This window comes from Cyanistes caeruleus, chromosome 19 (genome assembly GCF_971803275.1).
Source record: "Cyanistes caeruleus chromosome 19, bCyaCae1.hap1.1, whole genome shotgun sequence".
Lineage (NCBI taxonomy): Eukaryota > Metazoa > Chordata > Aves > Passeriformes > Paridae > Cyanistes > Cyanistes caeruleus.
The window spans coordinates 8956424-8974070 of record NC_141719.1 but is presented as its reverse complement, the minus strand read 5'-3'; the positions used below and the strand labels follow the sequence as shown (position 1 = coordinate 8974070).

Sequence of the window (17647 nt, the reverse complement as noted above, 5' to 3'; positions counted from 1 at the left end):
TCCTTCCTTCCTTCCTTCCTTCCTTCCTTCCTTCCTTCCTTCCTTCCTTCCTTCCTTCCTTCCTTCCTTCCTTCCTTCCTTCCTTCCTTCCTTCCTTCCTTCCTTCCTTCCTTCCTTCCTTCCTTCCTTCCTTCCTTCCTTCCTTCCTTCCCTCCTTCCCTCCTTCCCTCCTTCCCTCCTTCCCTCCTTCCCTCCTTCCCTCCTTCCTTCCCTCCTTCCTTCCCTCCTTCCTTCCCTCCTTCCTTCCCTCCTTCCTTCCCTCCTTCCCTCCTTCCTTCCCTCCTTCCTTCCCTCCTTCCTTCCCTCCTTCCTTCCCTCCTTCCTTCCCCCTCTCAAAAATTACAAAATTACTAATTTGACATTACTAAATTACGAATTGTACATTACTGGAAAGGTATTTAGGAAAGAGAAAATTCTCTCTGATTTACCACAGAATCCTGGAATTGCTGAGGGTGGAATGGACCCGTTTAAAGCAATTATCACCCAGAGCTGGTTGTTCAGCATCAGCCCAGTCAGGTTTTAAGTATCTCCAAGGATGGAGACTCTACAACTCCTCTGTATGCAAATAAATGTGTAAAAATACAGGTTTAGATTTAATAATAGAATTTAAGATGTATTTACCAATTATTCTGATAAAGCAGTGTGAAAAAGTGACAGCCAATAAATGTCACCACTGAAGTCACAATTTTGGACAAGAGTTACAGAGAATAAGGCTCAAAGGAGCTGAAAAGCTGAAATCAAGAGTTTTAAATATTGTGAAGTGTTGGTAGAACACTCAAAGTTTGCAGTTTCTTGTTACTGTCTGGCTGATTGCTCCTGTCTAGTTTAGAGGCTGCTAAACCCTTCTTTGTAGTGTTTTTATTGATTTTAAAAGACTGTTATTGGACTATTGGCTGCAGACACACTTTGCAGAGCAAGGCAGACACTGCTATGGCTGGGAGCAGTGAGGAGAATGACACCTCCACACAAATCCTCGTGGCAATTTTCTTCTTATTAAAAGCTTAACTTCTGGTTGCATCTCCACCATTTTTCACACTTCAGTACTACCTGTCAGTCAAACTGAAAGCTGAAGTATGTAAAACCATCCAGCCTTACCATTTTTAAGTATATATGTAAATTCAACACTCATTTTCATCTTTTGAGTTCTCTCAAGACCGAAAACGCAAGTCCAAACCAGTCTGCCTCCAGACACTGACATTCCTCAAGGTGCTGTCCTGGGCAGAAATGCAGAACTGGTGGGGATCAATGATAGAGATGAAGAAACCTTGGCCTTTAATATGAAATGCAAGTCCTGGCTGTGCAACTGCCCTGATTCTGTGAGACGTGCTGGCTGCTGGAGCACCTCACCTTCCTTCCCACTGGCTGAAGGAGGACTCGGTCCTCTGGGGTCCTCAGGAGATGAAATTCAGAACTCAAAAAAACCCCACCTGTATTTTCCAGCTTAATGCCCTGTGGTTTTTCAGTTAAGACCTGCCAGAAGACACTGGATGTTTGACTCGGTAACGAGCTATGACTTCTCTTGGTTTTCAAGACCAGAAGTAACTCCACTTTTCATCGAGTTCCCAAGTGGAACAGGTTCACCTGAGCTGTCTGCTGGCCACCTACCTGCGAGCACTTGGCCAGTTTCTGGCGGAACTCCTCCTTGGTGTGCCTCAGCTGGCTGTTGGCCTGGAACACACACAAAAGACAGCCCGTTAGCTCAGACACAGGATGTGCACAGACACTCTGCCACCGGGCCCTGGGCTTGGCACCTCCTCCACATGCCTATCACCGAGCGCCGGCCCCGCGCCAGCCACAACGCCCTTCTGTGGCAGCCAAAAAACCGCCAGGGCTGGGCTTTGATCTAGAGCCAACTATTCATCACTTAAAAGAGGGGAGAAATTGTACCTCTGCTGCCAATTATTAGAAAAACATAAAGAGTTCTGCGGATTAATAAAAAAAAAAAAAAAGAAAAAAAGGAGAGAATGAGTGTGTGAGTGTGTGTGTGTGTGTGTGTGTGTGTGAGTGTGTGAGGCAGGGGAAGGAGGCAACACACATAAATGAGTTTATCAGGATGAATTTGTTTCTGAATAGAGGGGAAAAAATGAGGAGAAAGTCTCAGGCAATGTGACATGGGGGATGCAGCTTGACCTCTCAGTTTTGTCCCATTGCTCATCCCTTCCTAGGGAAAAGTGGGGATTACACTGAAAATCCACCCAAGGTGCAGCTGAACCAGCTTGGACATACAGCTCTTTCCTTACCCTAGCTTTTTTTTTCATAACTCAAAGCTAAAGAATAAACCAAACTGAAAACTAGGCTGCTTGATCATATCAGAATCCAACCAGCAAATATTTCTGTAACCCCAGGAACAACAGTTCTTAAGGTTTTTTTTCCTCAAATAATTTAAGTTCAGAAATAATTTGGTAATAGTTATATTAATAAAAAAGTAAATGCAATTTCATTTCAGGAGAGAAACCTGATTTGTATTTTTCTTGCAGAAACCAGCCCAGCCCCACCACGCTGTCCTCAGGTGAACTGCTTGGCGCTCTCGTCTTCTTGGCTCTCAAACTTGAGGACAGGTGTCTAAGACAAATATTTTCTTAGGGGGACAGAATATCACACAGCTGAGTTCTGAAGCAAATTTAAGCTGATTAAGTTTTCAAAATCTATCTGACCTCCTGCTCAAACCTTTGATCTGTCGTCCTTAGTTTTACGGCACCGCATCCAACGGCCAAACGCCAGCTCCCGCCAGCCCCTCTTTGGGGGAACCAAAAAAACCCACAGGGGCCCCCAAAGCCTCTGAACCCTGTGTGCATCCAGCTCAGGCTCCATTTCTGCAAACACCAGGGATTTCAGGCAGGCAAAGAGTCTTATTGATTTTACTGGGCTATAAAATCGAGGAGCTTAGAGCCACGGAGCATTTGCGGATCGTCATGGTAGGGCTGGAATCATCCTCGGCAATCCGGGCAGCTCTGTAAGGTGCAGCTCAGCGTAAGAATATTACAGCCAGTTCAAAGTAATCCTAAACTTTACATGAAATTGCAATTTCAGATCCTCAATCCCTTCAAATTCCAAAATTATGAAACATATGGGTGTCTCCATCTGGTTGTTGGTACTGAGGAATCTACTAAAAAAAGTTATCAAAACCAATTATCCAATTTGTGCATCATTTTTGAGATAACATTGTGGCTTGGTTTGGTTATAGACTGAGATAATGGCAATACACATTGGTCTGAACCAGCATCTCGAAGAATTCTGAAGCACCAGACAAATTAAATTTCACTTTTTTTCTATTAATCACTCAAAAGTGAACCACAACCACTGTAAGGGCCCACGGTGGGGGTGGATAAATGAAAGGAATGGTGACACAGCAGCAGTTATCCCAGGGAGCTCTGTCCATGCTCTGTTTCTCTTGTACTTGGGCTGACCCACGTTAACACTCGTTCCATTGTACTGCAGCCTTGTTTCAGATGATGTCTTACCACCACTGCATGTCAGAAAGTGACTGAAACCACCAGTTTATCTTTAGAGAAAAAAGTAAAAAATAAATTACAGCAATAGCATAAATTACTGTTAGTCCCAGAAAGGGAGAGGGACTCGTCAGCAAGGCACTGCACAGATCACGTTACAGCTGCTCTCGCTCAATTTGCCTGGGGTAAAAGTCCTCATCTTTCATAGAAGCAGCTTTATAACCTCCTGAACCCACAGAAGAAATCCCAATAAATAATAAAAAACCACTCATGAGTTCCATAAACAAATTACAATTTGTTTGCTCGCACTGAGTAGAATCAGGCTGACCTCTGAGAGACAGGACAGAGGTGATTCAAAAGAAAGATACTCTGGATTTCATTGTTTTATTCCTAACTAAAGGCAAAGAAAGGATATCCTAACAGTTTACTTAAAAGGAATTGCAACATTTTATTTTATAATGGCTTTAACAACTTCCAGTTAACAAAATATTTATAAGCTTTGTCTCCCAGTCACCAACAAACCATAAATTCTTGCATTTTCTTCCAGTCCCAAATATTTGAGTGGTCTGAATTTCAGAGGTACTGAGCTCCCAAAGCTTTCCCTGGAGATGGCACAAGCACAGCTAGATGGGCTCTGGTTGTCTAAAACTGATAATACTTGCCCTGTGGCACTAAAAACTATGGACAGTCCCTCCCAGTACCTTAAAGGGTCTTACAGGAAGGCTGGAGAGGGACTTTTCACAAGGGCATGCAGAGATAGGAGAAGGGGGAATGGCTTCCCACTGATGGAGGGCAGGGTTAGATGGGATTTTGGGGAGGAATTGTTCCCTGGGAGGGTGTTGAGGCCCTGGCACAGATTCCCAGAGCAGCTGGGGCTGCCCCTGGATCCCTGGAGTGCCCAAGGCCGGGCTGGACAGGGCTTGGAGCAGCCTGGGACAGGGGAAGGTGTCCCTGCACTGGCAGGGGTAGAATGAGATGGGATTTAAGGTCCCTTCCATCCCAAATCATTCCATAATTCCATGGCTCCTGCTGACTTCAGCTTTTCCCTGAGGTCTGTAACACCCAGCAGCTCTTGCATCATCACAAACCACAGGAGCAGCTCTGATGAAGGCAGAGACCACAATTTACAGCACAGAAAAGATCCAGCTCATGGGGCTGCCTGGGCACCCTCTTTTCCACTGCCATCTTTCAACTGCTGAAATATGAAGCTTTGCCTTTCTTAAAACCTGCAACTAAAACTAATTTAGTACCTCTTTATACAGGCTGTTGGTTTGCAACCAAGGGAGACATAAACCACCTTCCCTGGGGCAGAGGTAGCACTGCTAGACACAAAAAACACCTTTTTACTCTTTTTTGTTCTAAGAAATGAGTAAATACACACAGAGCTGTGTACAGGGAGCATCAAGGGGAATTTATATCACATTTATATTGATAAATGAGAAGGTTCACACTGGCCTGGTGCAGTTTCCTGGGTTCCTTCTTTTCCAGCTGGCTGCTGGGTACATGTGCTGGAGGAAGCACGAGCTGTTTCTGAATTATTTTAAGGGCATTCCCTCCCTTTCAGGTTAGGTGCTATTTCAGAAACATAATGAATAAGAATCCAAGTGGAAGGTGAACATTTGGAGGGTCAGCCAGTGTTCATTAAAGTCAAGCTCTTTTTATAGCAGTGGGCAGCACTGCAAATAGAATTAATGGTCTGAAACCCGTTTTCTGTGTGTGAGAGGTGGCTGCTGAAATTCCCCACTTGACAGAAGCTTGTCAGAAGTATCAATTGGAATATCCATTTTTATAATGAAAAAGGTTTAAATTGGATAAGCTGCAGAGGAATTCCACTGATTCAAAAATGAACTCCTGTTTAGTTTCACACAGTTAATACATATTTTAGCTAAAATTGTCTGATTATGACGATTTTACATGCGGTTGTTTTATATTACTGAGGACTTCTGCATTAAAAAGATTATGTCCTTGTTGCAGTTAATTGGTTTTAAAAACCAAGTCTAATTCTTTAAAAAGCCTTAAAGCATCATATTGTGGTTGCTGAGCAAAACTGCGTTGACTTCAACAAAACATTTCAAGTAAAAATTAAGACCCATTATTAGCACTCCAGATGTGGTGCCTGAATTAATGGATGCTCTTCTAACACAGCCCCATTTTCACCTTCTCCTTTCATGAAACACAGCAGCATCAGTAAAAGAGCACAGGATCTATGAGAGCATCACATCACAAAAGCAAACCTGCCCTATTACCAGGTATTTATAAGCTGTTTTGGAGGTGTGAGGTGTATCACAGGGAACTTTTAGTTCCAGTTCCACTCGATGGAGCACATGCCCTAAACAACCCCAAGGTCTCTCCTGGGTCCATCCCTGCACTCTGGGGTTGGCAGCCACGTGGACAATTCCATCCTCCAGCAACATCCATGGAGGCATTTGGGATGTCTTGGATATTTATCAGAAATGAAGCTGTTCAGAGTCCTCGAAATGTTATAAATCTGTGCATTCTGTAAGATATTGGGGATAAATCCTTCCCTGTGAGGGTGCTGAGGCCCTGGCACAGGGTGCCCAGAGCAGCTGTGGCTGTCCCTGGATCCCTGGAAGTGTCCCCAGGCCAGGCTGGACGGGGCTTGGAGCAACCTGGGAGGGTGGAAGGTGTCCCTGCCATGGCAGGGCTGGCACTGGATGAGTTTTAAGACCCCTTCCAACCCAAACAATCAGGGTTTAGTGATGGGCTTGGCAGTGTTGCCTTTATGGTTAGACTCAATGACCTTAGAGGTCTTTTCCAACCTAAATAATTCAATGTTTCTCTATCTTCCAGCTTTGGAAACTGCTCTCATAACTAGACTTTTATACAAATATATATAGACACAAACAACACCATATGCACTGATAAAGAAGAAGCAGATTTAAGAACTTTTTAGGGCAGTAACTATGAAAGAATAATTTTTCAAAATGCCTGCAACTAGCTAAAAGTGGCCATCCATAAGCTGATCCTCCATAATTAGTTAGATAAAAGTGTAAGCAAACTTTAAAAAAAAAAAAAAAAAAAAAAAGAAGAAGGGGAAAAAAAAGGAGGAAAAAAATCAAAGGGTGGGGGAGAAGAAGAAAGAAAACTTGCTCCAGGGAAGAAGCAACTGTTCTCTGATGTGCAGCAAGGAATTTAACATCAAAGAACTAATGTAAATGGGGCCCATTTACCTCAAAAAACAACACACCACTCCACATTCTGGAATATTTCTATTTTAAGTTTGACAGCATTATGCTTTGTACCAAAATTCAAGATTGTGCAATTTGATAGATGTCAGAAGAAAACGACCTTCAGAATGGCTAATGGTGGCAATCTTTGTTATTAAGTATGTTAAAACTCTCTGCACAATATCTGTTTAAACTTCAGAGATCAGCAGATCACCTTTAAAGTCCATCTGATTGTACATAAAAATTCCATTTTGACTCAAAGCCTGAAACATGCATTTTCCTTATGTGCCTCTAACACTGACAGTGGGTGACTTCCTACACCAAACTCCTGTTCTTTCTCCTGCTCTCCCTACCAATCAGACAAAAATGAAAGCTGGATCTCTGTTCAGCAGTGAAAATAGCACACCAGTTCAAATATGTAATCTGAACCACCCAAAAGACCATTAAAAATAGTTGAATACCCAAAATGATGTTAACAGAATAATTAGTCAAGTACCAAATGACTTCAAGGGTTTTGAAAATGAATGATAGAAATCCTAAAATCCTATTAATATTCTATTTTACATTTCACTTTTGGAGGTCTACAAATCTTTTCCTTTTTTTTCATTAAACATACATCTTTAGGAGAAAAAAAAAAAAACCCTCTCATTCATGTGTGAATTACTTTTCATTGGGAAAAACCCAAGAATGAATAGAAATGACTTTGACAGTACCTGCACAGAGAATTGCCTTTCTTTGGGACATTGCAGAGCTGTGCTTAATGGGGGGCCCACTGAGAAACTGCTTCTGCAAACTGTGCCTTAGGAAAACTCCAAATTCCAGACTTATCATTTAAACCAACAGAGTATTTCTAATAATTCTGAAATTATGCAGAGCAATTGAATACAGGCATTTTAAACTCTCCCAGAAAGTCTTCTGTGGGGCTCCAGCTGCAGGGTGGCTGATGCCCAAGTTACACCAGCACATAACTATTACCTTCAGCTAAATGGGTTTATTGAGCATCTAAATATTCCCCAGCATCACTAATGCTGATTCCCAGTCAATATTGCTGACAGCCAGGCACGTTATTTAAAACAAACTGGCCTAAAATACAAGCCTTGCATACAAGACAAGGGTTTAAAACCAGATTAACAGCCTGGGTTTGCCACATGTAATTGTTTAATGCTTAAACTGCCCTTTCCAGAAGACAAAACTGGGGAGTGCATCAGGCACTTCAAGGGCTGGCAGAGAATTGTGGTTTAATTTGAAGTTTTTCTGGGACATTTTGCCAAGAAATTGCTGGGTGTGATAAGTTCTGGGCTGGGATCATGGACACACAGGCAAAGATGGCTGATTTTTGTTTGACTGACTCTCATCTGCCATCTGTGAGATGACTTCTGGTGAAATCAGTGTGGTGTTTTGTGGTGACAAAGATCCCTGCAAATGAGGAGATTCAAATGATCGTCACAGATGTCACTGCTTCTCATCTGCCACCCATCACACCCAGAATCTGGGGTCAAGATTTCTCATTATCTCCCTATTCTCACCAACTTTGGGGTCAGGTTTTATATTATGGCACTTCCCACAGCTCCAGATTCAAATGAGATGGAGTAAACCTGGTGAAGATTGGGAGACTGCAACACTCTCCACTTTAGGGTCCCTAAATCACAAATACATCCCTGGACTACCATTTTTATATTTCCTGCTTCTGTTCCATCCAACTAAACAAAGCTGGTTATTTAAACTGAGTTTAAGATGTTAAATCAAAAGTGCTGGCATGTCCTTTTTCAGAGCTTTAACAAAGAAAAAAGGAACCTAAAGGAATTATTTAAGCTTTGACAAGCTGCCTTTATCCAAGAAATGCAGGCACCTCACTCCTCTCATGAGCTTGGGCTCTCCCATCCTCTGACAAAAAGAAGTTTCCAGAATCACTCAGGCCCAGATGTTTCTGGTACCCACAAAACCACGAGGGGACAGGCTGTGAAACATCTTTAAAGATGCAAGTCAAAGCTAGAGCTTCCTCCACACGTAGAAGGCAACATCCCAAGTTGTGACACTTTAACTTGACTCAGTTAAAGATGATTTCATCTGAGCTTTACAAAACACAATTCTCTCAGAAACTGGAGATTTCCAGGATCTGAGAACTTTTACCATTATTTATCAGCTAAATTCAAAGGCCTTGATTTTTGCCAAGGACAGACTTTAAGGCTCCTGAAATAATTATAAAAGGATAAGAATGAAGCTTTTAGATTCTGCATTGCTGTTTTAAATTGAATTTTGTGGCAAGAACAAGCATTTATTAAGAAGACAAGGAGTAGAAAAACATTCTATGCATGCATCATTTTAAGACAGAATCTTTGCTATTATATAGAAGAAAAAGTGGGAACAAAGGACAAACTCTGCACCCCTAAATTAACTTGGCATCACTAAATTAACTCAATATCACAAAGTTAACTCCCTATTTTGAAGTTACATCGTCAGACAAGAGCCCTAACAGAAGTTAAACTTCTACATTTGGAAAGACAGACACTGAAAATACAACCAAATCCCCCCAACAAATCTGTGATCTGAAGCCATGAGTGCTCCTTAGCAAGATTAGGCTGGATTACTTTTTGTAGTTTTAAATACAACAAAGCTTCCCCAAAAGAGCGACAACTTCCCGGAGCCAGAGCGCGTTACTGAGAGAGGAGAAACTTCCCAAGTCCAGCAAAGGCCCAATTAAAAAGAAAATGGAACATACTGCTCCATCATCAAAGCAATTAAAAACATAAATAAGGCATTGGAAGGCTCTTAACATTCCCAATGTTTAATTATTTATCTGTTCTCCGTCCTGCAGCTGTAGGTCAGAATTAACTCCTCTGAAATGAATACAGGAGAACTCTTTTGGGGATTTGTACCTTATTCATTTTCAAGCAATCACTGAAATTCATTTCAAATTCACACAAGAACTGCAACAGTTTCACCTAAATCAGATTTTCTACAAGTTAAACACCCCTCCTACACTCAGATGTGATTGTGAAACTACTTTGATCTCTGTTCCCAAATTTATTGCTCTGTGTAATCCATGACAAAATATAATGTGATTTACTGTATCTCTATATGACAGCCCAGCAGCTGACAGAACTTAATAATTTAGCATAAGAAAAAAACCCTTCTGGCACCAAAATATACAAATCATAATTGAGGCACTTTAGTATCATGTTACAATGAAGCACATGCAGACTGATCATAAGAACTTCAAAACAATTAGAATTCTTTCTCACCCATTTAATGAAGGTGGGTTTTACTCCGTGACATGTTCTGCAGCTGTAAGCAAGTCGTTTTGGAGCACTTTTCTTTCTTCATATTAATGACTCTGAAGGACTAATAACATTGTTTTACCCCTTCCTTATTTCCCAAACACTCCTTCTCCTCCAAAAAAAAAGAAAAAAGCCACCTGCAGCTTTTCTCTTCATTATGATGATATGAAGAAAGAGCAAATGAGTGTAAACAATGTCTTCAAATCGTGCCAGTATTTAAATACACAGTTATTATGTTTTACATTAGTTTGGTCCTGATCACTGAGCATTTTTTCTGAATAAAGCTAATTGGAAATTTGGTTTTTTTTGCTGTTGTGCTGACCTAAGCAGGGATGTGATGGGCACATCCCATGGGGCACCTTTTGCAGGGGCTTGTGCTGACTCTGGGGTTTGGGGGACTTGAGAAATTCTTTGTGCAAAGAATGCATCACCCCAAAAACTTCCAAGCAAAGTAAGAACGTGGAGCTCGTGGATAGAGGAGGATTTTCTACTTCTAATTCCAAGGAACAAACACCAGTTACTGCTGTTGGCACAACCAAAACCATGGAGATGGCTGCAGGGACAGGGATCCAGGAGCAGGGAATCCTTCCTGTCACACCTGACCAGGAACCCAGACCTCACTCAAGAATTCTGAACAAATCTAAGAATGAATTTGTTGAATGAGTTGTTAAAATAAAAACAAAAATCCACCAGCAATCTCACACTGCAGTCAGCACCACACTGGAAAACAGCTGATGTTTTCCAAATATTAACACATACCCGGGAGTATAAGGATAAGTAAAATTAGTAAATTAGAGAAAACTGGACCTACAAGCAATCAGCCTTTTCCAAGACACAAGGTATTGGGGAAAAAAGGGAGAGAATGAGGTCATGATTCAACTGGGCTTTTAAAAATATTTAATAAAGCTGAAATAATAAGCAATTGTGCATTACAAGATAAAGTCGGTGTGTTACAGGTTGTTTGGAGAGTGAAGAAAGGCTCGGGAAACGATTGAAAAAATAATTAAAAGAGTTGTTCTGCCACTGGCAAAACCTCAGCATTCACCTTTTCCACCATCCCCAAGACTTTTTGAGTCTTGATCTTATGAATGCACTCCAAAGGATAAAAGCTGGGAGTTCAGGGATTGGGAAGAGGCAGCATGTGCCCAGGTGCTGCAGAACGGGGAGGGCTCTTTGGGCACACACTTGAAAAAGAAAGAGGAAACAGAAACCTCAGAAAAGCTCCATCTGTGAATGCTTCTTCAACAGCTATTTTAGATTGATACCAGTTGGCTAAAAACCCACCAAACCCTAAAAAACCCAGGCAAACTTCTCCAACAACTACCCAGCTATAACTGATATGACAGAACACAAATACAGTGTGCTGAAAGATGAGCCACATGATTGAGCTCTAATTTTAATCATATCAGTCCTTGCCCTGCTGAAAGCCATCTTTTTAATTCCATATTTTGTTATAATTTATCATTTGGCTCTTGTCTGGTTCTCATTTCATAAGAACACTGCTTCAATCATTTTCATTTTTAACCCTGTGGTGCTATTTGTGAGTGCAAATAATGGTGCCTGATCTCCCTTCAGATATTAATAAAGATATTAAAAAGTCAGCCTGTTGCTCATGGGTGCAGATTTTTTTTCCCCACAGTGAGAATTATACCAACTTCTCCTGGCTCCTAACTCTGGAACCAGATTTACAAGTACAGCTGATGAGCAGAAATCTGACCTGTTGTTTCCTGGATTGTTTTTCCTGAGTTTTTATTTTTATTATTTTTTTTAAAAGAGATTGGAGCAGAGTAACTCTTTGAATAACTGCAGCTCTTGCTTTGAAACATCTCCAGTAGGGAGAGTGCCATAAATTCTGTTAGATCTTATTTGAGTGAAATATCCCTGAGATGATTCTACCATCTTTTTCTTCATGTTTGGCTCTGCTGATTGAAGACTCTTCCAAATGGCTCCCCTGAGGGATGATGCAATTCCTGTGACCATGTTCCTGGTCCACCACCATCCTGCTTTTTCTTTGGAGGAATCAGAAGGAGCAGTGCAACAAGGGACACACTCCAGAGGAAACTGGTTTTAAAAGGATTTGTTGAAAGGTACTATCAAGACAGATTAAATAATCCGTATTTTTTCTGCTAATATACATTTAAAATATTTCCTCTTTGTGAAATACATTTCTTCTTGATCTTTTGGCATCATGTTTTGCTTTTACTTGATCTTTTGGCACCACATTTCTGGTTTTGCTAGGTTTCCTCCAACAAAGCCAAGTGCACTACACTCATTTTTATTAATATTAGCTGGTGAATCACTATCACTGTGTCAGAAATGTTCAAGGACCAAATGTAATTTAATGTACACAGGCTCTACAAAACAAAAACAATAAAAATATTGCTGCTCTGGAACAGAGAGATAATATCAGAGACAACAGCTCTTGGATTCTAATGAAAAAAATTAAGACTTGGGTAACATCCAACTCTTCTTGGTAAGAATTGGAGGCCCTTTAAATTATTCATAGCTGGGGCCTAAGTTAAATAATTGATGTAATAGACTCAAAACAAGTTTAAAAAAATGGCACATTTACAACTGGTAGGGATCCTGCCTGCATTCAGCAAGGAAACAAACAGGTCTGCATTACAATTAGACACAATTTAATGAGATCATTACACTTGGGAGGAATACACGTCCACGTTTTATGGCTGACCTATTTGCCCTGATGTAAATACCCAGGGAATCACTGGAGTGAGTGTGAAAACAGCTCCTCTGAGAGCTCCCACAAACAAAGTTATCTGCAAGTGTGGCTTCAGCCTCCAAGTTAATGAAGTGAAAGGTGTCAGATCAAAGGTTCCATCGCATCCAGTTCTCAGAAGGTCTCAGGGACAAAGATGGAACCATTTTTGGTGTTAATGAAATGTGGAGTTGGCAGAGAAGAAGCAGAGCTGCAGAGACAGGACCCAGACATGGGAACTCATGGAAGGCATGAGATGCTTGTACTTTAGGAGCAGAAGTAACTGCTTAGGGGAAACTCAGTACTTTTAATCAAGTATCTCTTGGAGTATCTTTCATCTCAGAAGATGTCATATTCCTTCCCTTCATCTTGTGTGTCTTTGCCAGTGCTGAACAGTGTGACTTCATCTGCACCAGTGCCAGAACAGATACTGTGAATCACAGATATTCCTGCATATGCAGCATGAAAATATGCCCAGGGAGTTACATCCAGCTGGGCTGTTCAGGGCTGTGCTGGGTGAGGAATTAATCCAGCATCACAGAGCCTGATGCTGAAGGAGGGACTGAAATGTCCCCTTGGGCACATCAGCAGTACCATATTTACAAATTATATGCAAAAGTTGCTCAGAAAATAAGTATTCAACTATAGGACACTGTCTGAAGAGTTTTGAAAAGGGCCCCATTACAAAAACATTATATTGCAACAAAAATGTTATATAGAGTAATTATTCCTAATTAAGGAAGTGGTCACTTACAGAGTCACCTTAACTTTAAGGTCTCCAAGTATCTGAATTTTACGTGGACTTCAAACAGGTCCAGGTAAAAACTGTAAACAGATTTTGATTTAAAATCACAGAAATCTCAGAGTACAACTAACATTGATATCATTAAAGTCTACAAGCAGGATCTGCATGGCCCTGGTCAGGTTTGATGTCACCTTGGTGTCCCATCTCTCCAGAGGGAACCACTTCACAGCTTCCTTCCATCAGAGCAATTGCAGCCCCAAAAATAAAGTGTTTAATTTGTTTTGGGGGTTTTTTGACTACGGCTTTGTCCTGTAATCAAATATCATGTGTGTTCAGTACAGTCAATACACAAAAATGTAAATTACTTCTCCACAAGAAAAGCAGCACTGAAAGAGAATTAGATGTTCCTGGAACCTGAATAAACCTTTAACAGAATGAGTCAAAATATCTATTTAAATATAGAAAAGAAGTCAATAAAAAGCTAAATGTTGAAAATTATTTAGAGAGAAAAAAAAAAAAACCCATCATCATCTTCTCCCACTCCAGTTTACTCATGTGTGCTGCTCAAAGGGAGCTTTTTTATGAGATATTTTCAGTGTTCCAAGGTTGCTTCCTCTGAGCATTGTTAGCCTGTCCACTGCTCTGCTCGGGCTGTGCTTGCTGAACGCTCATTTCCCCTGCCAAGAAAATCCCACAGAACGTTACAAACAGCGGCGGCGGCCAAGCCCCACATCTGCACACACTCAGACTTTGTCTCCTGCTTTCAGCCACTCCTGGCAAAGCTGGAGCTGCTCCCAGCTCTGTGCACTCCACTGCACCTGGCTCAGGAGTGCCCCAAGTGCTGCTGATGCAACCTGGAACTCACCTGGCCCTGCCCAAGCTCCAGGGCTCTGTGCTCCCGAATATCCAACAAGCATGGAATGGGTTGGGTTGGAAGGGACCTTAAACCCCGTCTCATTCCACTCCCTGCCATGGCAGGGTCACCTTCCACTGTCCCAGGCTGCTCCCAGCCCTGTCCAGCCTGGCCTTGGACACTTGGACACTTCCAGGGATCCAGGGGCACCCTGTGCCTCCCCACCCTCACAGGTAATAGGGCAAAATGCTTTGCAGAAAAATGATCCTAAAACTTCTGTCAGCTCCACCAGGTCTGCACAGAAAGTGCTGAAAACACATCAGGATCTTACAGGAGCAAAGCAGGAAAAAATGTGCACAGTCCTGACAATGTCCTGGGAATCTCCAGCAGACAGCAACCCTGACAAACCCTCAGAGGTTAAGGGAGTGCTCAGGAACTGACATCACAATAAACCATGTCCCAGCCTTAAAGCTGAGATTTTTAAGCAACAGAAAATTAAAGACCTCAATAAATTATGTGTCCCTAAATATCAAAAAGCTGTCTACAAACACCAACAAATATTTGAATGTTCGGTGTGCCTGTAATGAACTTTTCCTTTCCCTGTCTCTGCCCCTCACTCTTCTCATCCCCAAGGATGATGGGGAGGGCAATGCCAGAGGAATCCTGGATCTTCTTTGCAGTTCTGTTTTTCTTGTCACTGAAGTATGAATCATTTCTTTTGTATTTCCTCATGTTCACGTTAACAACAATTCACAATGCCACAAAGCAATCCCCACAGAGATCATCATTATTCCCAGAGCAGATCACAGAGGAATGAGATCCCTCACTTGAGAATGGACTGACCTTCAGAAAATCTGGCCAGTCAGATGTTCCACGCCTAAACTGTGAAATTCAGTTTGCCATTAGATTTTTAAGCAATCTTCATAGAATTGGCACCAAAAAAAGTAAATTTAGAGAACAATTTTTTTCTCCCAAATTGTCCTAAATTTCCAGGTAACAAAATCTGATAGAAAATATTTTCATAAAAAGGCTTCAAGGCTCCTGCTGCAATTAAGATGCTCCTGTTCACCCCCTTGGATAAAATCATCAAGGTTCCACGGACTAGGGTCAAGATTTGAACTAAATTAGCTGAAACTGCTACTTTCGAGCTTTAAATGGAGTTTGCCCTCTAAGCTACTTTGAGTTTTGGATTTTGTGGCCAGTTTCCACAGTTCTACAACTGCAAGACAGAAATGAAGCAGAATGGGGAATGGAGATTTGAAGGTAAAGCCAGGTATTTTCACACGTCTGTGAAAGACTTTTCAACAGAGATATTTTTTACTTTTCCCCTCCTATCTTTTGCTCAACATGTGCTCTTCAGATTAGGGTAAAAACAGAGAAGTGGGTTAAAGAAAAAAAAAATACAATAGCAGTTAATATAGCTTAAAATTAGCAAATTTTTTGAAAAATAGAAAAAAATCCAACAAATTAAAGAAAACCAGTATTTCTGACAGAAATGACAATTCAAGACTATTAGAGATACTGCCCTATGAAGGATTATTTGTAACTTTAATTTGAGGATGTAAAGAAGTTAACTTTTCTTTTGCTATACTACACATGTAAAAAAAGATCAAAGAAAGAAAAGAATTGAGATTCAAATTCCATTTTTAAGCAAAAATGACAATGTCTTCCTGAGTTAAAATTAATCCTTTAATGATGAATTTCAAAGGTTTAAATACTTTCTGTGACCTTGGCTTTAAATAATTATGCCAAGCGGAGCTTTCCGTACATTCAGAAAAGATTCTGAATTGTTGATCACAGCCATTTTAATGGCTTCAGGCTGGCTGATTTCCAGCATAATCCTCCCAATGCTCTTTAAAATTACAGACCAAGAACCTGACGCAGGTAAATGAAATGTCACTTGCACAAAGGCTGCTCAAACACTCCATGCAGATTGTTAATTTGTGCCACTGCACATCCCCTTGCAAGAAAATGTGTGATTTAGTGTCTTAATGCAATGTATAAAAGAGACTTCAGCAACTATCTGCTTACACATACACAGAATCTACCATAAATATTAAGTAGGGTTTTTTTTTTTTAGTTTGGCTTTTGAAATAAAACTTGCATGTTTTAGCTCCTAAATAGGAGGAATATTTGAATTCAAGACAGGAGTCCAAGGGATGCTCAGCAAGCAGGAACGTGGGCAGTGACCTCACAGAACACAACAGGAGGGAAGTCTTGATCAATTTGAAACATTAATTTATATTTTCAAATCTTACCCAGAGTCCTTTCTCACTTGATGTACACCACAGGCAAAATTAGAGCAGCCACTGTGAGCAACCAGACACAATTTCCTTGCACCCTGAGCCTGAGTTTTTCCCTCCTTAAGAGCTCACCCTCTTTTTAAGGGAGAAAAAGCTTGGCTAGGCAGAGCCACCCTTTCCACAGTCTCTACAGAGGAAGATCAGCCTGTTCCTGGCTGGCTTTCCTGTGAAATCACCTGTGTTTCTGAAGTGCTGTTGGCTCCTGAGCACCTCATGGCACCTTCCATCCCTGCTGGAGGTGCTGCCCAGCCCCAGAGTGTCCAGAGCAAAGCTTTTCATCCCAGAACCCCAGAACACCCCACACACGTGCTGTGGCTCTGCCATCCCATGCTCTGCTTCTGTCTTTTCAACTCAGCTGACCCCTAAACATTTTTCCTTAGGGAAACTTTGCTCAGCTGACCTTTGGGGTGGTCACTCCCCTTCCACCCCACGCAGCTGCTCTTTGCGAATCCCTTACCTTATTCAAGACTGTCTCTGTCTCTGCTGTGTGCTTCATTTTCATGTCTGATATCACTTTTTCCATCTCCATCTTCAGACTGTTCAGTGCTGCCTCCTTGTCTCGAGCTGCCTTCAGCTTTTCCTCGTCCCGCTGGAGGCTCAGGTCCAGCAGCTGATGGTTCCGCAGAGCGTTCGCCTGGATCAGCTCCTCCCTCAGCTTGCGGATCTGGATCTCCAAGCCTGAGATCACCTGAGAGAGAAAGAGCAAACAAAGTGACAAAACCCAAACCCACAACACAAAACCTACTTGGTTTCCTCCAGCAGGCTGTCAGCAGGGGTAGGAGCAGACTCAGAGGATGCTCTGTCCCTTTTCCCAGCCTCTCTTCTTGCTCTTCCCTTTTTCTTCCTGCACACAGATAAATACAGCTCCCCCTACCCAAAGCACTGGTAAGATGGACCTTCTGGAGGAGAAACAGAGTTTGGGGCATATAATCATGACATTTCCTACCCATGCCTTCTATTTTGTCCTTAAGAAATGATCTGCTGCCTTCTAATGAGCTATCAGAGTATCATCACTCATTAATCACTGCTGCCCCTAATGGGGAAACACAAAGGGGGAGGGATGGAAGTGACAGGAATAAAGCTGTGTCACACCCAATTCCACAGAATTCACTCTG

At 41.7% G+C, this 17647-nt stretch overlaps 1 protein-coding gene across 34 annotated transcripts in view; it reads right to left on the bottom strand.

Annotated features, from left to right (window-relative positions):
* CEP112 (centrosomal protein 112) overlaps nucleotides 1-17647 on the bottom strand; it is a 158216-nt gene that overhangs the window by 41334 nt on the left and 99235 nt on the right. For all 34 annotated transcript variants that reach the window (XM_086857562.1, XM_086857564.1, XM_086857563.1 and 31 more), the window contains 2 exons: nucleotides 16990-17220; nucleotides 1606-1668 (listed from right to left, as the gene is read on the bottom strand). In XM_086857562.1, the coding sequence (XP_086713688.1) occupies nucleotides 1606-1668; nucleotides 16990-17220 (294 nt within the window). The remainder of the gene's footprint in view (nucleotides 1-1605; nucleotides 1669-16989; nucleotides 17221-17647) is intronic.